This window comes from Ailuropoda melanoleuca, chromosome 12, assembly GCF_002007445.2.
Source record: "Ailuropoda melanoleuca isolate Jingjing chromosome 12, ASM200744v2, whole genome shotgun sequence".
Classification (NCBI taxonomy): domain Eukaryota; kingdom Metazoa; phylum Chordata; class Mammalia; order Carnivora; family Ursidae; genus Ailuropoda; species Ailuropoda melanoleuca.
In genome coordinates, this window is record NC_048229.1 from 7,292,978 (window position 1) to 7,315,753 (window position 22,776).

At 51.6% G+C, this 22,776-nt stretch overlaps 1 protein-coding gene across 5 annotated transcripts in view; it reads left to right on the forward strand.

The window, feature by feature from the left end:
* Positions 1–22,776, forward strand: part of KDM2B (lysine demethylase 2B) — a 128,635-nt gene that overhangs the window by 99,017 nt on the left and 6,842 nt on the right. For 3 of the 5 annotated variants that reach the window (XM_034637903.1, XM_034637899.1, XM_034637901.1), the window contains 10 exons: positions 9,703–9,927; positions 15,592–15,735; positions 16,914–17,000; positions 17,171–17,431; positions 17,635–17,748; positions 18,412–18,450; positions 18,596–19,275; positions 19,992–20,155; positions 20,237–20,398; positions 21,063–21,281. In XM_034637903.1, coding sequence (XP_034493794.1) covers positions 9,703–9,927; positions 15,592–15,735; positions 16,914–17,000; positions 17,171–17,431; positions 17,635–17,748; positions 18,412–18,450; positions 18,596–19,275; positions 19,992–20,155; positions 20,237–20,398; positions 21,063–21,281 — 2,095 coding nt within the window. Of the gene's footprint in view, positions 1–9,702; positions 9,928–15,591; positions 15,736–16,913; positions 17,001–17,161; positions 17,432–17,634; positions 17,749–18,411; positions 18,451–18,595; positions 19,276–19,991; positions 20,156–20,236; positions 20,399–21,062; positions 21,282–22,776 lie in introns of all 5 variants that reach the window. The other 2 variants (XM_034637902.1, XM_034637900.1) reach the window with 1 other exon arrangement.

The following is a 22,776-nucleotide window of genomic DNA, read 5'->3' on the forward strand; positions in this document are numbered from 1 at the left end:
CGCCCTCCCCTCGCGCCCTCGCCCGCGGCCCACGCGCGTGCCGGCCGCCCCGGGCGCACCCGGACCTGCGGCCGCCGGCGCCTCCTTCCTTTCTGTTTGCGAAGTTGCACCGGGACCGTCGGCCTCTGGGCTGGAGGACGCCGCGGCCCGGGGCCCGTGGGCCCGACGGCCCGAGCTTTTGTCTGGGCGCCGCGCGCCCGCCGCCCGCCGTGGGCAGACGGAGACAGGAAGGGGTGCGAGCCTCGGGCCGGCGCGGGGAATCCGGAACCCGGCGAGTGCGCTCCGCTGCGGCGGGGCGGGAGGAAGCTGTGACCCCAGATGGCAGTATTTGGCCTCAGTTGGATTTAGAAGGGAAAGCAACCTCTCTTGGGACCTGGGGGGAGAAATCTGTGTATAAAACAAAGCCCTGGGTGTGTTTACGGCGTGAATTTACTACGGGAAGATTCGTGTTTAGGAAGCGGGGGAAGAAAGTTGAGGATTTACGGAGTATAACCTGCACAATATTTGCAACAGGGCACAGGCTAGGTAGACACGTCCGAGGAGTTAAGCATGGGGTGGGTTATCATGTGGGCAGGGGACCAGGTGAATAAGATGCTTATTTATAATCCTGGGTGCATTTCCTCAGTGTAATAAAGATGTTTTGGAATGTTCAGGCCGAGATGTAGAAACGTTTTTCTCTTCCATTAGGGGTGATTGAGGAAGCGCTGTATATGCTGCACTTAAATTGTATCACACATGTCATTAAGTGGTTTTAGCTAAAAAACCAAGTCAAATTTTATTGTTTAGTTACATTTTATTGTTTTCTGAGTTTTGCTGGATATTTTTCAGGCACATGCTCCTTATGGTGTTCCGGAATCTCGCTGGTCTTAACCGATTGGATTAACCCAGAGACAATCCAAGTGGTTTTGTCTTGGAACTTTTGTCAAGTCAGTAGCATGGTGTGGGAATGGTTCTCAGTTCTTGTTTCTTGGTTCAGACCAAATCTTGGTTTGAAAATTTTTCAGTTCAGTTTGGATCTGCCTAATTCCTGCCAACAGTTTACCCTTTCTGCATCCGCTCGTTCATAAGAAGACACTTGTATTCAGCATTGACTCTGCTTTGGTGTTTCAGGATTGAGGTTCCTGTTACCTGCTTTGTTTTGGTTTTTTAATTTGGCCACACCCTGTGGCCTATGGTAGATACAATCTTTGACAGTGTATGAGACAAGACTTCATATGTCTCTGGGCTAAAAAACTCGTTTTCAGGTCTGCCACTCCTGAGACAGACTTCCATCAGGAAAGGACCAGTGCTCCCTGTAGCGAGATCACTTTCCTCCTCCACACATCAGTCAGCCCTGTGTGGCACTTCTGGAGCTGTCAGCAGAGTTCTCGAGGTTCACTTTTAGATGACTTGTTCCACTCAGGTGTATTGAGATGACCCTTAAGCCAGGTCAATGGGCAGCAGGTTTTTCCCATATTCCCAACAGAGAGGATGGTTGTCAGTGAAGGACCCTGTGTTTGCGGAAGCTCCAGGCGGTGGCTCAGGGCTCCTTGCCGCCTCCCTCCCTTCCTCACTAGTTTTCCCAGCCTTGGGATTTCTTGGGCCTGAGAACGGTGGTTTCCTCTAAGGATCTCAAAAGCATTAGTGTCTTCCATAGGAGAGTGAGTCTCTGGGCTCTAGACCCCCACTCTTCTGGAAAGTGTCCTTCAAGGAGGGGTGAAGGCTTGGAGTTTGGGCATGCGGATACACTCACCACCTGCTGTGTGAAGAGACCAGTAGAGGTCCTGTTGCAAAGTTACTATTGCCCAATTACCTCCAGCAGCTGCACCTAGCCCCTTGCTACCACCCCTCAGCATCAGAATTTTGCCTGTTCCATCTTGAAATGTTGTGCATGTTTCTTGTCCCCACCTGGGTGGCATCAGGCTTCATTAGGCCTGTCTTCCCCACTCCTTCCCACAGCAGCCATTGCCCCTGCTCCCAGTGTGGGACAGGAGCGAGGGGGTGATGGTAGGTGGAGGAGACCCCTTGCATGCCCTTTGCCAGTGCTCACTCTTGTTTGGGCCTTCTCCCATGGACTTCATTTGCTTCTCCAGTGCAGAATGTGTCAGAAAATTCTTAAGCTGTTTTCAGTTTGAGGAGATGCCCCTTAAAGAAGGGCTGTTGATGAAAATTCTTGTTCTATCTTGGTTTTTTGTTTGTTGTTTTTTTTTTTAACCCTTGAAGTGAAAATAGCTTTGTTCCTTATTTTAAACTAAAAGTGGTTGTTGGGGCACCTGGATGGCTCAGTCTGTAAAACATGCAGCTCTTGATATCAGCTCAGCCCTGTGTTGGGCTCCAAGCTGGGTGTGGAGCCTACTTTAAAAAAAATAATAAAAGTGATTGTTGTCTGTTAAAAAAAAAGTAAAAGTAACAATTAGAAAATTATGAAGAGGAAACTCTCTCAGAAGTAACATTAATGTGTTACTCATTATAGCTTCTTAGTGAAATGTTAGGACCGGGATCCCTGAACCTTCCTGAAATTTTATGCAAAGGTTTGTGACTTTGTGTGAATTTTTCTGGGAAAAGGTCCTTAGTTTTCCTCAAATTCTCCAGAGGTCCTCTCCTCCCCTGGGTTTCTGGTAGCTCTTGTGCTTTTATTCTCTTGCTCCTTACCCTTAGTATATAAACAAACCAAAGCCCTCCCTGGAGTCTACAGGTGTGTGTAAAGCAACCCCACGATGCTGCTAAAATCCAGCTTTTCCTGGAATGTCCATTATGTACGAAGGTTTGGGAGCAGACATATGTTGAGATGAATCTGTGTTATGCAGTAGAATACATTAGCATGACAAAGGAATCCATACTGTTTGGGGGGCTGTGGCTACCCCTTGTGGGGCTACGTGTCAGTGTGCTGCTGTTGGGAGTAGCTTGGTGGGAAACACAGAACTGTCTTATTTGTAAAAACACACAGCCACGTTTCACTGTTTTTCTCACTGACTCCTTGACAGTCATCCCTTCTTGAAACTTGTCCCTGCTTCAGCGGTGACACAACCTCCTGCTGCTTTGCCTGGCTTTCCGGCCATTCCTCCACAGGGCGGTCTTTTGCATTGGCCTTTGAATGTTTGTAGTCTCGAACGTAGTGTCCAGGGCCCTCTTTTCACTCTGCCTTTTCTCCCTGGACAACCTTATGGACTTAACTAGTTTGACAGTGTGTGATGCTGACTTCCAGTTGTGTATTGGCTCTGGTCCCTCCTGCCTGCGGCCACCTTCCTTGAATGTCCCGTTGGCCCCTGAGAGTCTGCGTGTCCTTGTTGGAGTCATTGATCTCTCCTCCCTCTCCTAAGCCCTTTGTTCTCCTGTTGCTCAAGCCAGAAACCTCAGAGCTTTTCAGGACTCTTCCTGCCTGCATACCCCATGTTCAGGCAGCTTGATGGGTCTGCTTCTAAAACATCTCCTGAATCATCCCCTCTGTCAACCCATGTGTGGCTTCTGTTCAGGCCTTCATCATCTTCAGCCTGGGCTACTGTAGTACCCTCATCTCTTCTCCCTGCCTTTCATCTTGCTCACCATGCAAAAAAATATTCACACACTTGCCAGAATGTGATCATGTTGCTCCTGAATGTAAAGTCCTTTAACTGCTCTTATAGGGGACACCATTTCTCTGTGTCCTATGAGGACCTGCAGGCTTAGGCTCCTGCCATCTCAAGGCTGTTTTCCAGTAGCCATATCAGGCTACTGAATGTGCTGTGTAGCTTCACATCTCCATCTTATTACTCTTGCTTCTGCCTAGAACATCTACTCTCTACCCACCCCTATCCCAGTGCAGAAGCCTGTTCTCCCTTAAGACCCTTAGTCTCCACCTCCTGTGTCTGTGACCCTCTTTCCCATCCTCCCTCTCTAGTGAGATGAGGCATTTCTTCTGGGTCAGCATGCCAGGGTCCAGGCTTTAGAGCCCCTGTCCAGTCTCCTGTCTCAGCTCCTCATTCATTGGCCCCATGACATTAGGCAGATGACTTAACTCTGCTGTGCCTCAGTTTCCTCACTTCTGAGTGGAGATAATTTCTATCTCATAGATTACTGATGGCAAATATTGAAAAGAGGGATTACTTCAATCAGTGTTACTTTTAATATCATTATCATCATCTCATCATCACTATCACATTGCATTGCATTTACATCTTTGTCTTTCTCCCCGTGGACTGTAATGCCTTTGAGAGTATGGAGCACATCTTACTCATCTCTGTAGTCCCAGCATCTAGCACTGAATCTGGTACATAATTCTCAGCCAGAAAAAACTTGGGTAGGCAGGTGAGTGAATGTGTGACTCATTAATGAATGAATCTCCAGTGCAGATTACATGCTTTGTTGGCTAGTGATGTTCAGCATCTTTTCATGTGCTTATTCCCTATTTGTATATATGGATTTTGGGGGTTTGTTTTGTTTTAGAGAGCGAGGGTGGGGTTGCGTAGAGGAAGAGAGAGAATCTTAAGCAGGCTCCATACCCAGTGCGAAGCCTGCCATGAGGCTCAGTCTCACAACCCTGAGATCAAGACCTGAGCCGAAATCAAGGGTCAGAAACTTCACCAACTAAGCCACCCAGGCACCCCTATATATACATATATTTTTTTAAAAAAGATTTTATTTATTTATGTGACAGCCAGCGAGAGGGAACACAGCAGGGGAGTGGGAGAGGAAGAAGCAGGCTCCCAGCGGAGGAGCCTGATGTGGGACTCGATTCCAGAATGTCAGGATCATGCCCTGAGCCGAAGGCAGACGCTTAACGACTGCGCTACCCAGGCGCCCCTATATATATGTTTTTGAAGAAATTCCTATTTAAATCCTTTGCCCATTTTCAAATTGGGATGCTTGTCTTTTTATTGTTAAGTTGTTAGAGTTCTTTATATATTCTAAGTATTAGTCCCTTACCAGATGTATTATTTGCAATATGTTCTCTCATTCTCTGGGCTTTTTCACTTGATTGTGCCCCTTTTAAGCACAAAAATCTTTAGTTTTGAGGTCCAATTTATCTGTTGTCTTTTGTTGCCTGTGCTTTTGGTGTCATAGCCAAGAAATCATTGCCTAATTCAATTTCATGAAGATTTACCCTAATGTTTTACCATTTTAGCTCTTATGTTTAGGTCTTTGATCCATGTTTGAGGAAATTTTCATATAGTGTGAGGGAGGGGTCCAGCTTCATTCTTTTTGCATGTCCCTGCGCCATTTGTTGAAAAGATTATTCCTCCCCCCACTAAATTGTGTTGACACACTTGTTGAAAATCACTTGGTCATTGAAAATTGTTTGGTCATAAATATCGTAAGGGTTTATTTCTGGAGTCTCAATTCCATTGATCCGTATGCCCTTCTGCCAGCACCACGTGGTCTTGTTTACTGTAGCTTTATAGTAAGCTTTGAAGTCAGGAAGTATTAATCCTCCGACTTTATTCTTCATTTTCAAGATCCTTGTGGCCTTTCCAGGTCCCTGGCATTTCCACATGCATTTTAGGATCTGCTTGTCAATTCCTGCAAAAAACCAGCTGGGACTTTAATAAGGATTACATTGAATCTGTTGATCACTTTGGGGAGTATTGCCATCCTGACAATATTGTCTTTCAATCCATGAACATGGGATGTCTTTTCATTAATTTAGGTTATTCCAAGTAATTTTATTTTATTTTTTATTTTTTTAAGATTTTATTTATTTATGCGACACAGAGAGAGACAGCCAGCGAGAGAGGGAACACAAGCAGGGGGAGTGGGAGAGGAAGAAGCAGGCTCATAGCGGAGGAGCCCGATATGGGGCTCAATCCCATACTGCCGGGATCACGCCCTGAGCTGAAGGCAGATGCTTAACCGCTGTGCCACCCAGGCGCCCCCCAAGTAATTTTAATCCCAGCGTTTTAGAGATGAGAGATTAAAGAGGTTCTGGCCATGCATATTCAGAAGAGGATCTGATGGATAGTAGGGGCTCCGCAAATATTTGTGGAATGCATGAAAGAACTAGTGTAATAGTGTTCCCTTTAAGGAAGATGTTTAGGAGTAGCTGGTGGAGCAGAGGTGTTGGAATATTATGATTTGTGGGGGTGGGGGGCGCATGTGGACTGCAGATTTCCTTAACAGGTGGAGCTGGGTTGATAAAATCAACAAGTGGCCTTGGGATTGAGAAGGCTGGTTTGTAAGTGAAGGTCAGTGGATACCATCGTTCCCTTTTGTTGAGAAGACCAGTTCATGCTGAAATTAACAAACATGCATCTGGGTTACTTGAACAAATAGAGGCAAAGGTAGGGTAGAGTGGAATTTAGAATTGGGTTGTGAACCTTTAGATACCATGCAGAAGAGTTTAGGACAGAAGCTTCATGCCAGAATGACAGGGCTTTGCCGGCTTGTTTACCTTCCTTCATAGAGACCCTCCAATGTCTTTCTCACCTTTTGATTTTCTGGGTGGTCAGTCTTAGGATCCTGCATTTCAGGTGTTGCCTAATCAACTCCTGACAAGCCAGCTGGCGCCCACTTCCCACAAAAGCTGGCCAGGAAGCTGCAGGCAGCAGCAACTTCTCTAGCTTGACTTGGCAGCCGGTTAGAGACGGCCTGAGTCGAGGTCTTCAGAAAACAGGGCCTCCTCACATCTCTTTCAGGACGTTGTCTGTCATTTGCTCTGTCATTTTCCAGGATGTCTCAGCCACCATCGGGATCCAGGAGGATTTGTTTTTTCCATGGGTTGGAAAAGTGCCTCTCTGGATGGGAATGTGCTTTGGAAAGCACGGGAAGGTAGGCTTGTTTCACAGTCACATATGAGCTCTGTGACACTGGCCCAGCGTTTTACTTCAGAGGGACACTGTCCCCGCGGCCAGTAAGGCCAGAGGCGCCCAGTGGCTATTTATACCTGGTGTTCCTGAGTGGGAGGAGAGAGCGGTGTTTGGACTCTGGGAATTGTTTTCAGTCCTTCACCAAAGCAGCTAGTCCTTAGACTCTCCTGCTCTGGGGGTCAGAGTTTCAGCCCTTCACCCTTGGTTTGTCCTTGGAGGTTGGACTGCGCTGCTCTCTCTGACTTGGGGCTCAGAATCGTCCGCCTTGTTGCCCGTGTTTCAGGGATTAGATGAGTGAGTTGCTTCTAGGACATGTGCTCTTTATAGGGGTGGAATCTGATTCTTGCGAGCTGTGAAGAGAGGGAGAAACCTTCCTGGTTTCCTTTTCTCTGGAAGTGAATGTGCTTCTCCGTACCTATTTTCGACACCTATCCTGCTATGGGTGTGAAGGCACTAACCGTGGGCCCATTCCAGGGGTGTGTGCTCCCCTCCGGTGGACTCGCGCCCTGCTGCACCTGCTCATCTGCTCTGGTCTGCGGGGCTCAGGTGGGGCGCGTGCTCATCTTCTGCTGGCTCCGTCACCTTGGACAAGTTACTTTACCTCGGCCTCCAGTCTCCTTGTCTGAGAAACGGCATCTCTCATGGAGTTCTTATTGGGAAAATAAGGTCCTGTCATACGTAAAATGATCACAGGAGCAGGCAGTCAGCAAGTACCTGCTATCACTGCTGTCGCCATCCTTACGGCTGCCTCCTCCTGGCACACGTGCTGCTCTTTGGTCAGCTGCTTAGTGTTCAGATCCATGGCCCCTGTGTACCATTCTCAACTCCAAAGGCTCTGAAAAAAAAATTTTTTTTTAACTACTCATTTGGTAGCAGTACCTGACTTGAGTGGACACGTGTGATATGTAGGCCGATTTATCCCTCTTCCGGTGTTAGGGCTGCTGAGCTCCTCCTGTGTGTGACAAGGGGCACCCCAGACCTCACTGGGGTGCAGTGTAAGGACTGGTGGGAGGAGACTGCAAGACCTTCACTGATGGAAGACCAAGTAGCTTGTGTGGGAGCCGCCCCTTCCACTGTGGGCCTCCCTGGTGACAGGGCCACTGGCCGGGTCACCCTGCAGCTGAGGGGGGGCCTGACTGAGTGTGGAGTGGCTCTGTGGGAGCAGCGGGGTCAGGGTGGAGTCGATGAAGACCGATGGGCCACTGGAGCCACGTCTTGTGTCTCCCTTTCCTCTTCAGAGTTCAGAGAATGTTGAGTGGAATAAAGATCCAGAGTAGCAGGGCTCCCTTGAATGTTGCAGGCTGCCAGGAAAAGAAATTGGAGGGAAGGATCCACCTAGGTGTCAGTACCAGAGGGGGTTGGGGGAAGTGTGAGATTTTCACCTCTCTGCAGGGACCACTGCACTGTGGAAGAAGTGGATGATGGCGAGGCTTTATTCACAGAGAAATTCTTCCTGATGTGGTTATAGCTTTTCTAGATAGCCCCGGTTGGTGGTGTGGGGAGGGATCTCTGGAAGGAGGACCCTTTGCACTGTTGTGATACATAGTGACCACACTTCTGGGACTGGGAGCTGACAAGAGGAGGGGCTTTTGTTAGGGACCCAGGTGTGGCAAGCAAGAAAAACTAAAAGGCTGGGACTGAATTTGAGATTAGTTGGCCTTGAAGGGGCTGTTGTAAGCATTAGATCAATTTGATCAGATAGTTTTAGGATAAAGAGTGTGTCTCCCTGACCAATGAACCATTTTTAGCAGACCCCTGCTACTTGGAAAGGTGCTTCAGATAACACACACTACTGTCCTTGGTCCCTCCCGCTTCTAGTCCCAGGTGCACAGGGGACCTCAGCAGACGGTGTCCTCTGGCAGCTGGCCTGGGAGCCCCCTCATGGATCCTGGCTGGCAAGGGGCTCTGCGGCTGCCAGCCCCAACAGCAGGCCTCTGAGCAGGACCTGTGGCTGGCTGGTTCACTGTTCTGCATTGCTGCACCATTCTTCTGTTCATCTGTTTCTTTGTTTTCTTCTGAGTGGCAGGGAAAGAAGCATTTGGTGCCCGTTTAGAGAAGAGCTCAGAAGTCAAGGCTCCTTAAGGTTACTGTCGCATTCTACCAGGCTTTGTTCAGTTCATTGAGCACATTCTGTGTGCCAGGGCATCTTGTCAAAGGACAGTGGTGACAAGACACTCTTGATAACTGCCTTCCTTAGCTTTTCTGTCTCAAAGGGAAGGCCCCTGAGAACAGCCCGTAGGAGGCGCGCTGAACACAGGGCGGGGAGGGCAGGGAGTGCTGTCAGAAGAAAGCAGTGTGTAGACTGGGGCCTGCAGAATGGGTAGGTCTTACCCAACTGGAGTAGGGAGGGGTTTGTGTTCCTGGCCGAGGGGACAGAGGCCTTCCGTGTGGTCCTGTGCAGCCTCTTGGGGGAAGCAGAACCTGGCCGGAGGCAGGCAGAGGCCTGTGCTGAGACGTGGCAGCCACGGAAGGGTCTCGAACCAGGATGTGCTCTCAGAAGCAGGGTGTCCTCTGTTCACTTTCTGGGGCTGCTATAATGAGGTACCCAGTACGGGGGTGCTTAAAACAACAGGAGCTTCCTCTCTCACAGTTCGGAAGCCAGAAGTCTGAGGTGCTGGCAGGACCATGCTCCCTCTGAAGACTCTAGGGGAGGATCCTGCCTTGTCTCTTCCAGCCTCTGGGGGCTGCCGGCTTCCTTGGGTCACATGGCCACCTTCTTCCTGTGTCTCCACATGCACTCCCTCTGTGCCTGTGTGCAAATTGCCCCTTTCATAAAGACGCCAGTCCTATTGGATTAGGGCCCACCCTAATGACCTTATTTTAATTGGATCACCTCTGTAAAGGCCCTGTTTCTAAATAAGCTTCACCGTCTGAGGTTCTGGGGTTGGGACCAGATGACCCCGGCCCTGTGGCCCATCTCACTGTCCTGTGTGCTCTCCCGCAGAACCGGGCGGTAGGTCGGCCCAAGGGGAAGCTGGGCCCGGCCTCCGCCGTGAAGTTGGCCGCCAACCGGACAACGGCGGGAGCTCGCCGGCGCCGGACGCGATGCCGCAAGTGCGAGGCCTGCCTGCGGACCGAGTGCGGAGAGTGCCACTTCTGCAAGGACATGAAGAAGTTCGGGGGCCCCGGGCGGATGAAGCAGAGCTGCATCATGCGGCAGTGCATCGCGGTGAGTGCGAGTGCGGCGGGCGCCCGTCTCCCAGAGATGCCCGGGAGCAGAGCAGAGCTGGCGGCCCTGCGGTCTGGGAGCACCCTGGCCCTCCTCGCCCTCCTCTGCATCCAGACCCCGCCTCCCCGGCTTGTGCTTCTGCTTGTTGGTCTTTCTAGTCTCTCCCTTAAAGAGAATGTTCCAGCTGCAGAAACCCCTGAGAGGTGCTCCCTGTGGGAAGAAAGGGGGCTCTGACCAGTGCTGTTTCAGATTCCACATTGCAGGAATGGGGTGGGAGGGGCAGCCTTACGGTGCTGAGCTGCTTTTTCTTCATACGCTGATGGTCTTAGAACTCCTTCCTTCCCTAGATGACCAAGTACTTTGAAGTCTCTGCCATTAAAGATGTCAGCCTGTCCTGTCTGTGACCCCATTGCCAACATTTATGGTCCAGTTCATGACGGTTCTAGGCCCTCCCTCCCTTCCTTCCTGTCCTGCCTTCAAAGTCAGAGGTCTAGGTGAAAGGTCAGTGCTCCTTCCTGAGGGGGCTGCCCCGATAAAGAGGACTGATTTATGGTGCCCAGGAGCTGGGCTGCTGGAGAGCCTGGCCAGCTCCTGCAGACTCTCTCACTGCCCCCAGCCTTGCTCCAGGACAGGGTGGTAGACAGAGACTCTGGCAACTTGGCACGGTCCCGGGGTCTGTCCGTGCATCCGTCCAGCACATACACACACGCTGCCTTCCACAGGGTGCTGCTCCCAAGGCCTCAGGGTCCTCCCTGTGGGAACAGTGATCTCTCTGCTCCTGTGGGAAAGCAGGCTCAGCAGGAGGGACAGGATTCCTGGGTGAGCTCCGAAGGTCCAGCCTGGCATTGGGTGCGCCTTTCTCTCTGGCTGCGGCTGCCCCTCCGAGCCTAGGGGCACCTTCCCCTTCTCCCTCCACACATACTGTGTGTGTTTTTGTTTTAGTTTAGTGGTTTTTTGTTTCCTTTTTTCCTATGGTCAAAAACACAGAACAGAATTTACTATTTTAACCATTTTTAAGTGTTCAGTGCAGTCATATTACCTTTATACTCATTGTTGTGCAAGCTGATCTCTGGAACCTTTTCATCTTGCCAAAGGGAAACCCTGTATCCATTGAACAACTCCGTTTCCCCTCCCCCAGCTCCCAGCAACCACCTTTCTACTTTCTGAGCGTGACTGATTTAGATACCTCATGTAACTGGTGCTCCTCCTCTGCAGCTGGCTTATTGCAGTGAGCAGAAAGTTCTCAAGGTTCCTCTATATTGTTGCATGGATCAGGATTTCCTTTTTTTTTTTTTTTTCTTTAAGTAGGTAAATTTTGTGCCCAACGTGGGGCTTGAACTCAGGATCCCAAGATCAAGAGTTGAATGCTCTACCAACTGAGCCAGTCTGGACCTCCTCCTTTTTAAAGACTGAATAACACTCCACCATTTGTATAGGCAGCATTTTCTTTACCTGTTCCTCTGTTGATGGATGTTTAAGTTGCTTCCACCTCTTGGCTCTTGTGAATAATGCTGCTGTGAACATGGGGGTGCCCAGTATCTCTTTGAGATCCTGTTTTGAATTCTTTTTTTTTTTTTTTTAAAGATTTTATTTATTTATTCGACAGAGAGAGAGACAGCCAGCGAGAGAGGGAACACAAGCAGGGGGAGTGGGAGAGGAAGAAGCAGGCTCATAGCAGAGGGAGCCTGATGTGGGGCTCGATCCCAGAACACCGGGATCATGCCCTGAGCCGAAGGCAGACGCTTAACCGCTGTGCCACCCAGGCGCCCCCCTGTTTTGAATTCTTTTGAGTATATACCCAGAAGTAAGATTGTTGGATCATATGGTAGCTCTATTTTTTTTTTAAGATTTTATTAGAGAGAGAGAGAGAATGCGTAGGCACATGTGCGCACGAGTTGGGGGAGGGGCAGAGGGGAAAAGGAGAGGGAGAGAATCTCAAGCAGCCTCCACAATGATCACGGAGCCCATCCTGGGGCTTGATTCCATCACTCTGAGATCATGACCCAAGCCAAAATCAAGAATCAGATGCTTAACCCAACTGAACCACCTGGCACCCCAGTAGCTGTATTTTTTATTGTTTTGGGGACCGCCATACTGTTCTCCGTGGAGGCTGCTCCACCTTCCCTTCCCCCCAGCAGTGCACACGGGTTCCGCTTTCTGTATATCCTCGCCAACACTTGTGATTTACTGTTGTTCTGGTAGTGGTTACCCGAATGGTTTTGATCTGCATTTCCCTGATGATTGGTGACGTTGAGCATCTTTCTGTGTGTGTTGGCCATAGCATCTTTGGAGAAATGCCTGTTTAAGTCCTTTGCCCATTTTTAAATTGGATTTTTTTTGGTTGTTGAGTTGGGGTTCTTAATGTGTTCTGCATATTAACTCCTCATCACATGCAGGGTTTCTAAATATTTGCTCCCATTCCATAGGTTGCCTTTTCACTCTGTGGATTGTTTCCTTTGCCATACAGTTTTGTTTCATTGCTTGGGTTTTTGTTACCTATACCCAGGTCATTTCAGTGGATTTCCAGAAATTTGGGAGTGCATTTGAAATTAAATACAGCTTTTTGTCTCTGCATGCCTATATATACATTTTTCTGGAGTGAGGCTCCATGTGACCTGTCGCATTCTGTCAGGATTTAAGAGAGTTTGTCTGTAGGGATTGTTGGTTTTGAGAACAGTGTTGCCTAAAACTCGGCACGTGGGCCATGACCCAGCACTGTGTCTTCTTCTTGAGCCTTGCCTACCCATGGAACACTGCCGTGTTCCAGGCAGTTATGGGACCTGTCTCTGCTGTCACATATGCTTTGCAGCTCTGGTGTCTAGTCTGGCACTTGGCTCAGTGAGTGTTGAAGGAAACCTCACTTTTGTGTGTCTGTCCAACCTGATGGGGCTTCTGGAACTAATAGTAAATGTAGTCTTGGTCTGACTCTGGGCGTCCTCCTTACTCTTCTTCCAACCTTTCCACTTTATTGAGGCTCTTTCTGCCGTGGTTTACCCACCTCTGACACATGCAAGCCACCGCTCTTCCCTTTCCAGACTCCTCTCTCTTGATGTGCCAGAGTCTCTCTCTGCCCATGACCAGCTTTCCCTTTGCTCTTCCTTGTGAGACTTCATCCCTTCACACTGTCCAGCTCTATCTCCCTGCTGACTTGGGCCTGGGTTCCCGTCCTGAGTCTCTGAGGAGGCTTTGCCTGTGGTTCTACCTGCTGATTTCAGAGTCAGTCCCCACCCAGCATGCCCAGCTTTAGTCTGTCTGCACTCCCGTGGCTGGCCTGCCCTCCCTGCTGTTGCTGCATGCATCTGGCTCTTGCTTCTCTGTCCCCTCTCATGTGGGTTGGAGGTCCCTTTTGCTTTTCTTGCTCCCCGCTTTTCTCTGCCTGTAGGAGCCCAAATTCCCCATCTTGGGTGTCCTCCCAAAATCAGCTGCTTGCTGCTTCCTGTGGCACAGGCACATGCCTTTCCCATGTTTTCCTAGGATTTTAGCGTGCTCTGTCTCCCAGACAGCTCGAGGGAACAGCTGCCTTCCTCATTACTGTTCCCCTTTTGGTTGCTTGCTTCAGGATTTAGCAGATGTTGATTAAGTATTTGGTGAACAATGATGGTTCTTTTGCCTTCAGTATTCCATTCATTTGAACTCAGATGTTTGTGCCATCTTATAGACTTTTCATTTAGTGGAGCATATATCCGAGCTTATTTGAAGCTCTTCTAATTCAGTGTAATAAAAATTGTGTGTTTCCTCTGGATCCCAGGTACTGGGAGGTGGGTGTGTGTAAGCGGGAGAGTGTGAGTGCTGGCCCGCCCATAGGGGGATTTATAGCCCAGTACAGCAGTTCTCAAATGTGGTCTTGGGAACTCTTGAAAACTTTGGGGACCCCAAAGAGCTTTGTTGATGTGGGTTATTTATTATTATTACTGTATTCAAAATTAAAACAGGGAAGTTTAAAAAAAAATACTTTGAATTCATTTGAAAAGAACAGACTTACTACATGCTATTATAAAGAACATTTTTTTGTAAATAACATTTTTACAAGAAATAACTCCATCTTCCAAAACAAAAATGATTAGGAAGAATGGCATTGTTTTCTGTTTTCGTAAATATCTTCTTTTATGTTTGGTTCATTAGACAAGACCTGCATTTTCACACATGTGTCTGTCTTCATTCTATCCCAGTATGTTGTTTTGGAGGAACCATGTGAGGGAAATGGGGCCTCACGCAGATCTGTAGTTGGAAAAGGGAAAGGAGTAATTTCCATAGTCTTTTCGTAGCGGCGGATATCTCTGAGACTGTGCAGGGACTTAACAGGTGGTAGTTTCTTAAAGGTTAGTTGCAATGTGGAATCTGAAACTGTATCAATGAGCTTTTCGTACTGTTACATTAAAATTCATTAGTCTTTCTTGCCCCTGGAAAAGCTCATTTGCTCTTGCTTGATGTTACAACATCACAGTTATTTGGAAAACACTGGCTCACTGAGTTATACAGATTGTCCAAATAGCGGTACACAGTGTTATACAATGTAAAAAAAAAAAAAAAAAAAAAGGTAATCACATTTGTTAACACCACCACCAGTCTCCTTAGAACTAAGTCTTTTAAGTATTGGGAAGCTGTCCAGTTCAAGGTAAGTTTTCCAAAATTCAAATTTTTGTTTTAAAATTTGAATTTTATCCTTCGTAACAAATGCTACAGATTTGTTTTTCTGGAAGTGATCAGTTCATTTCATCTTTGAGAAATCTGCCAATACTTTTTTTTTTTTTTTTTATCAGTTATTCTGTCAAGTAGAATGGTGTTCCATGGAGAAAATGACCAAGTCAGGTCACAGTTTAGTCACGAGGGCCTTTAGATAAGCATCGTCCTTTGGTATGCAGCCCTAGTGCTTTATGCATACTTCCTATTTTGTCATACAGAACATTAAAAAGATAAGGTACTCAAATAATAAAAAATATTTTTTAAAAAAAGGTTACATACTCAAGGGTCAGAGTTTTAATAACAGTAGTTTTTTCTGCCTCATCAAAGCCCTTCAGAGAAACCTGGTGATCTTTGTAATGAGCGCGTGGCAGTGACATACTCAGTGCTGCCCTGACGAGTGCCAGAGTTTCACTCACCGGAGCAAATGTCAACATAGTTGGAAAAGGCAGATAACGTCTTAGTGTTACTCTGACGATGGTTTTGACCCTGCAGACCTCCCTGGAAAGGTGGTGGGGACGGTGCTGTGATAGCGCTGGTGACGCGTGGCCTCGCCGCCCCCCCCCCCCCCNCCCCCCGCGGGTCTGGGCGCAGTTCATGCCCCACCCCCGCCTTCAGGTCCTTCCTTGCTCGTGATGCTGGCCCTGGCCTCCGTGTTTCCAGGGAGCCCCCCTCACCCCTTGGCCTCCTTGCTGTATTTGTCTCCATATCCCTTGTCCCAACATACACTGTTGTTCTTCATTTGTCTGCCTCCCTCCGCTAAAGTGTAGGCTCAGGGCGGCAGAGATTTCTGTTTGTCTTGCTCAGTGCTCTTCCAGCCCTGAGTATCTGGTGCACACAGAGTAGCCTGATGGATATTGGACTGAATGAGCTAATGAACGATGGGCAGGGCTGGAGCCAGTTCTCGCTGACTCCTAGCCTGTGACCTGCTCCCCGCGGGTCCCGGCCCCTGCTGACACGGCTGTGCTTTCTCCGGCTCTTCAGCCAGTGCTGCCCCACACCGCCGTGTGCCTGGTGTGTGGCGAGGCCGGGAAGGAAGACACCGTGGAAGAGGAAGAAGGAAAGTTTAACCTCATGCTCATGGAGTGCTCCATCTGCAATGAAATCATCCACCCTGGATGCCTTAAGGTGAGCAGTCCTGGGGGCTCTGGCTGTGTTGTTTGGCACCCGCACAGAGGGCCTCCGGGGGTGCTGATGCTGGGGGGCCTGTGAGCTTCCTTCCTCCGAGGCCAAGTCTGCGAGGTTCTGGGTGAGGCCAAGAAGGGTCTGGAGTAGTTCAGACCGTCCCCACCTGTGTCTTTGAGGTAATGAACACATACCCCCCCCAATACCTCAGAACCACAGACAGTTCCCAGAGTCGTGCACCCAGACCGGAGGGAGAGACTTGGTGCTTGTGTCGCTTGCTGGAATCCTGGCTCGGGGCTTCTGGGAGAACAAGGCCTGGGCCAGGGGAGGGCGGGTCCTGTAACGACAGGTGGTTGCGTTAGTATTGCTGTGTGCCAAGAGCCTGCTCCCTCCGTGTGCCCGGGGCAGAGCTGCTTTCTCATGGGGACCGCCGTGCTGGGCTTGCCTGTCTTAGGTAACACATTCCACCGCTGAAGGGAAGAGACTGCTCTGGGCTGTCCCCAGAGAATGTCATCATGCCTGGCACTTCCCCATCATCCCAGGTGTCAGCCTATGTGTATCTGTGTGTTTTAGCAAGATTGAGGTCTGCCTGCCCCAGATGTGACCTCAGCTCTGGAGTGTCTCTGTTCCTCCGTGGCGGTGGCAGGGGGGGTTTGTCTTAAGGCTCAGCCTCCTGCATGCACCTCCCACTCTGAAGGGGGCACTGCGGTTTTCTCCTGCCTTTGGAAGTCAGACCTTCATGTTTTAGTTGCCTGGTGACTTTGTCTCCCAGATCAGAGACAGCCCCTAGGAGCTGCTCACACTTAGCACCCAGGACAGTGCTACTCAATGGCTGAACAATTGGTGGGGTCCTCCCTGGGTGCCAGGCCCTGAGCAATCGCTTTACCTAGGTTATCTCCCTGTTGCAGAACGGCGGTGAGACAGGTATGTTCCATTTCACGATCGGGGGCACTGGCCCACGGAGCTGGGAGTGATTTGCCCATGAGCGCTGAGCTAGTAAGAGGCAAAGTTAGGATTTGACCCCTGGCCAGAATCCAGAGCCACCCGTCTTAACCACCTTTGTTTTCTCTTGGTCAGGGATGGGCTGGAAATGACACCTGGGAGGGGGTAGTTGATGTTCCTGGCAGGTGTGGCATCTTCTGCCCCCTCCCTGCTTGCTGACTGGTGTGTGTCCTTTGCAGATTAAGGAGTCAGAGGGCGTGGTCAACGATGAGCTTCCAAACTGCTGGGAGTGTCCAAAGTGTAACCACGCCGGCAAGACCGGGAAAGTGAGTGTCGGGCTCCAAGTCCCAGGGGTCAGCCTGGGAGGGGCGGACCTTGGTCTTGTAGATGCAGCCTGTCCCTGCCTTGTCGGCCAGTGGTTGCTGTGGGTTCTGGGTGGGGGGCAAGTCCAAAGATATACAGTTGGTTTGTTGCTTCTCTCTTTTTGGCCTACAAGCAAAAGCGTGGCCCTGGCTTTAAGTATGCCTCCAACCTGCCTGGCTCCCTGCTCAAGGAGCAGAAGATGAACCGGGACAACAAGGAAGGGCAGGAGCCTGCCAAGCGGAGGAGTGAGTGTGAGGAAGTGCCTCGGCGCAGGTCAGACGAACACCCCAAGAAGGTGCCCCCGGATGGCATCCTGCGCCGAAAGTCGGACGACGTGCACCTGAGGAGGAAGCGGAAATACGAGAAGCCCCAAGAGCTGAGTGGACGCAAGCGAGTACGGACTGGGAGGAGCGGGCAGTGAGGGGTGGCCTGGCTGGTCCCGGGTGTGGGGCGGGGGGGCGGGGGCGGAGATGGGCAGGGGGAGAACTCGGGGTCCTGGCCTCTGGCTGCCCTGACCAGGTCACGTAAGTCCTGAGAGCCCGGCCCAAAAGAAAGGAGGGGAAAACCAGCGAGTCACTCCTCTTCCCACCCCTTTAGGCCTCGACGCTTCAAACGTCCCCCGGTTCCTCCTCTCACCTCTCGCCGAGGCCCCCTCTAGGCAGCAGCCTCAGCCCCTGGTGGAGATCCAGTCTCACTTACTTCCAACAGCAGGTGCTCCCACGTCGCCCCGCCCTCCCGAGGCCCTGGGCACTTGCGAGTCCCGGGCTGCCCCCGCCCCCTCGCCTCCCCTCCCCGGGTCCTCCAGCCCATTGCCGCACCCGCTCCGAGGCATCTGTGCGCCGCAGCTTCCCAGGCCCCAGTCGCGGATCGCTGGCTCGAGGTTCTGGCGTGGGGCCTGGGAAGCTGAAGCTGCCGCGCGGAAGCCCTGTGGATCTGGGAACCTCGGAGGATCCTGGCGGCCCCGCTCCGCCCACCGGCCCTTCCCGCTTTGGCCACGAGGTGGCGCCTGGTTGTCTGCCCAGCTCCAGCCATTAAGGCTCCGCTGGGAACCCCGCAGCCCCTGCCTCCAGGACTGGCTCCCAGGGCCAAGTCCGACCTCAGTGGGCCAGTGCACATATCAGGGTCTGTCCGAGGGTGGGAGGTCAGTTGGGTGGGAACAGTTCGGCCACATTTCTCCCCTTCCAGCTTCTCTCTTAAAAGCAGCAGGCAGGGCCCACTGTCTTTTAGTTAACAGTAGAGGTGGGATTTGTGGGAAAGGTGACCCTCCAGCCCCCACTCTAGAGACTGTGGACTCGTGGTGGGGCTGGGGGTAGAGGGGACCAAATCCCATGAACCCTGGGAGCAAGCTCTGCATCCTTTTTTTTCCTGTGACAGCTAAAACCTGGCAAAGAAGATAAGCTTTTCAGGAAAAAGGTACCGTTTTCCATTCTCCTGTCTTCCTCTCCTCTCATGCCTGCTCCTGGGTCAGTGGGTCCCACGTTGGAGGGTGGAGAGGCCTGGGTGGGTGCAGCCCCTGAGCCTAGGAGCTTAGCTGCCCTCGCTTCCCCTCCTCCCTCAGCGGCGGTCTTGGAAGAACGCCGAGGACCGGATGGCTCTTGCCAACAAGCCTCTCCGACGCTTCAAGCAGGAGCCGGAGGATGACCTGCCCGAGGCGCCCCCCAAAGCCCGGGAAAGCGACCACTCCCGCTCCAGCTCCCCTACTGCTGGGCCCAGCACAGAGGGGGCAGAGGGCCCTGAGGAGAAGAAAAAGGTAAAGATACGCAGGAAAAGGCGGCTTCCCACCAAGGAGCTGAGCAAGGAACTAAGCAAGGAGCTGAACCAAGAGATCCAGAAGACAGAGAACAGCCTGGCCAACGAGAACCACCAGCCCATCAAGTCAGAGCCCGAGAGTGAGAGCGAGGAGCCCAAGCGGCCCCTGGGCCTCTGTGAGCGCCCCCACCGCTTCAGCAAGGGGCTCACCGGCACCCCCCGGGAGCTGCGGCACCAGCTGGGGCCTGGCCTGCGCAGCCCACCCCGTGTCATCTCCCGGCCCCCTCCCTCTGTGTCCCCGCCCAAGTGCATCCAGATGGAGCGACACGTGATTCGGCCGCCCCCCATTAGCCCCCCGCCTGACTCGCTGCCCCTGGATGATGGGGCAGCCCACGTCATGCACAGGGAGGTGTGGATGGCCGTCTTCAGCTACCTCAGCCACCAAGACTTGTGTGTCTGCATGCGGGTCTGCAGGACCTGGAACCGCTGGTGAGGGGTGCTGGCTGAGCTTGGATGGGGAGGCAGTGAGGGACTGGCCCGGTGTCAGGCTCCAGGCTCAGGCGTAGACTAGACCAGGGATGGCACATGCGTGGTATGTGTGCCCACTTTAGTCCCTCGTGATGATCTTTCTTTCCTTCTAAGCTCAGTCCAGCGTAATTCTTCTCAAAGAGTTCCAGGTGGCTACAGCAATCTGGTCATGCTGGTCTTGTCAGAAGAGGTGAACCCTAGTTGATTGCCTGATTCAGCCTTGGAAGATGAGCTAAGGACCAGGTGGAATCCTTGTCCTTAAAAAGGTAGCCCAGATTAAAAGCAAGGGTTCCAGTTACCGATCTTAACTTCAGCTCTGATACTTCGTAGCTTTCTGGCCTTTGCCAGGTCACTTACCTTCACCTGTAAAAGGGCATACGTAATAGGATGTCTGCCTAGAGCGTTGTTGTGAGAAGTGGCCTGTAGGGGGAGTAGTGAAACCCCCGGTAAATACTTGATGGAGAACAGGTACTGGCATCTTCTATGGGGGCCTGTGGCAGTCAGAGCAAAGGTGCCCAGGTGTGGGCAGGACAGGTGTTAAACGAAGGATCCAGAGGGTGGAGCTGGGGAGCCCCCCACCCCCAAACTTGGTAGTGGGGGAGTTGCCACAGCCATGCAGGGGGCTCCCCACGTGAGCCCCTAAGTTTGATGCCCCCTCTGCTGGGCCTGGCCCCCAGGTGCTGCGATAAGCGGTTATGGACCCGCATCGACCTGAACCACTGCAAGTCCATCACACCCCTGATGCTGAGTGGCATCATCCGGCGGCAGCCTGTCTCCCTGGACCTCAGCTGGACCAATATCTCCAAGAAACAGCTGAGCTGGCTCATCAACCGGTTGCCTGGTGAGCACTGGGCCAGGGACCGCAGAGGTGCAGTGGTGGGTGCTGGGTCGCGTCTCCTGACCTGCCACCTCTGTCCCCCAGGGCTCCGAGACTTGGTGCTGTCGGGCTGCTCGTGGATCGCTGTCTCAGCTCTCTGTAGCTCTAGCTGTCCATTGCTCCGGACCCTGGATGTCCAGTGGGTAGAAGGACTAAAGGATGCCCAGATGCGGGATCTCCTGTCCCCACCCACAGATAACAGGCCAGGTGAGTGGCCAGGCCCAGGTGTGTGTGCTCAAGGGGGTCAGCTTGGAGGCGGTGTGACCAGGCTGTGCCATTGGATCTGGTTGTCCCCACAGGCCCCACCTGGTACATGTGTTCTCAAGCTTTCTCTCGTCTCAGCCCTTTTCCAGAAGATGCAGAGATTGTCCCAGCTGACACGTTCGCAGGCACCTTCAGGCATAGAAGCGATGCGTGAGAGCAGAGGCTTCTTTGCGCACCCGAGACTCCACTGGGGGGTCTTCGCATGCATCTGACTGCTTCTCCGTTTATTTGTCCTTTGTTGGCTTTAAGCCTCCATAAACACGGGGGTCAGCGTAGTTAGAGATGGGCTCCCAAGAGGGAGCCTTCCTGGGCCGGGTTGCGAAGGTCATTGCTCCCCGTGGTGATCCAGAGATGCTGTGCTGTATTGCTCCAACTAGCTGAGTACTGCTGGGTAGAATGGGGGCTGTTTCTAAATGTTCTGACGTGTGAGATTTGATGTGGAATCTTTTGGATTTTTAAATGAAGGAACTAATTTGGGGAAACAGTCAATGGCCATTTGAAACCCAAGTGTGACATGTGGCTGGTTGGCCTTCTAGTGCTATGTCAATGTGACTAGACCTCCCTGGTCAGGTCGACATGCTGCCCCTCTCCTTCCTGCCCCCTTCAGGTCAGATGGACAATCGGAGCAAGCTCCGGAACATCGTGGAGCTGCGTCTAGCAGGCCTGGACATCACGGACGCCTCCCTGCGGCTCATCATACGCCACATGCCCCTGCTCTCCAAGCTCCACCTTAGTTACTGTAATCATGTTACCGACCAGTCCATCAACCTGCTCACTGCTGTGGGCACCACCACCCGAGACTCCTTAACCGAAATCAACCTATCAGGTCAGTCGGCACCCAGCGAGGTCTGCCTGGGACCCTGGGGGATGGGCTGGGACCTTCACATTTGTGGGGAAGTACTTTGTGTGCCTGCTCTTAGAGGGTCGCGGTGTTAGGGCGAGGACAGATCTGTGACAGTACAGACACGCGGCCTGGGCTAGAGGAAGAACATGAAACACAGCAGTTACTGCTGGGTTGGTAATACTTGCTGCCAAAAAATGGTGGTGGTAGCAGCCAAAACACAGAGCCATGGTTCCTGACCCAAAATACTGGCTTGAGGAACTTCTCCCAGGTGGTATAGACAAGCAGAGGGGAGCAGGGCAGCAGTGGGCGGTGAGGCTGGGCAGGCTCGGACCGATGAAGTAGCTTGGTTGTCCACACTTAGGTGCACCTTGCCTAGCCCTGCTATCAGGGGCCGGCAGGGGCGAGAAGACTCTACAGCTGGTACTGCTGGGGTTCTGCGTCCGCAGGATCCTGCGTCCGCAGGATCCTCGGGTTCCTTGCTGATGGGGCTGGAGTCAGTTCGCAAGGCCCTGGGGTGTGACTGATGGCGAGGTGGACAGAGAGCGTGGCCCGTCTCCACCCAGCTCTGGTCTTATCGCTTAGGGTGTCAGATTGTGTATGTAAGATTTACATAAGACCTAAAAAACCACTTTTTCCTCCAGAAATTAGGAACTAATAAAGGACACCTTCATTTCATGCTTGGTAGATCCGTACCTTCCTGTCAACTGTGCCACGTTGGAGGAGGAATGGTACAAGAGCATTCTCTAACTAGGAAGCCATTCCTCCTCCTCGGGGAGTTTTGGTGGCAAGGGTTGTCCCTCCCTGTGGAGGCAGAGAAGAGCGAGCCCTGCTGGGCTGAGGATCCCAGCTCAAGGCTCCCCTCGTGGTCTTGCACGGATGCTGGAGCTGCCCTCTGGAGAAGGGCCTAGGTGGCTCTTGTTCTAGCCCCGAGCGGGGCTGGGTATTGTGGTGACTCTTTAGTGACTAGGAGTTCCGTGTCTGTAGCAGAGATCCCAGCGTCAGTCCCCGTCCCCTGCAGCGCTGGCCAGGCCGCGCTTGTGCACATGGAAACCCGCTTTGGCATTTGTCTTTCCACGCAGGTCCTCCCTTCTTCTCAGTACAGGGAGATCTCTGTTCCGGTTAGGAGCTGTGCCGTACTGGAGGCAAATCTCTATACCCAGTCTCTTTTAGATTCATTGCTTTTTAAAAAGTTTTCCCTTGGGGCGCCTGGGTGGCACAGCGGTTGGGCGTCTGCCTTCGGCTCAGGGCGTGATCCCGGCGTTGTGGGATCGAGCCCCACATCAGGCTCCTTCACTATGAGCCTGCTTCTTCCTCTCCCACTCCCCCTGCTTGTGTTCCCTCTCTCGCTGGCTGTCTCTATCTCTGTCAAATAAATAAAATCTTTAAAAAAAAAATAAAATAAAATAAAATAAATAAAAAAAAATAAAAAGTTTTCCCTTGCCATCAACTAACTAATGATAAAAATAGTCTGCGGCAT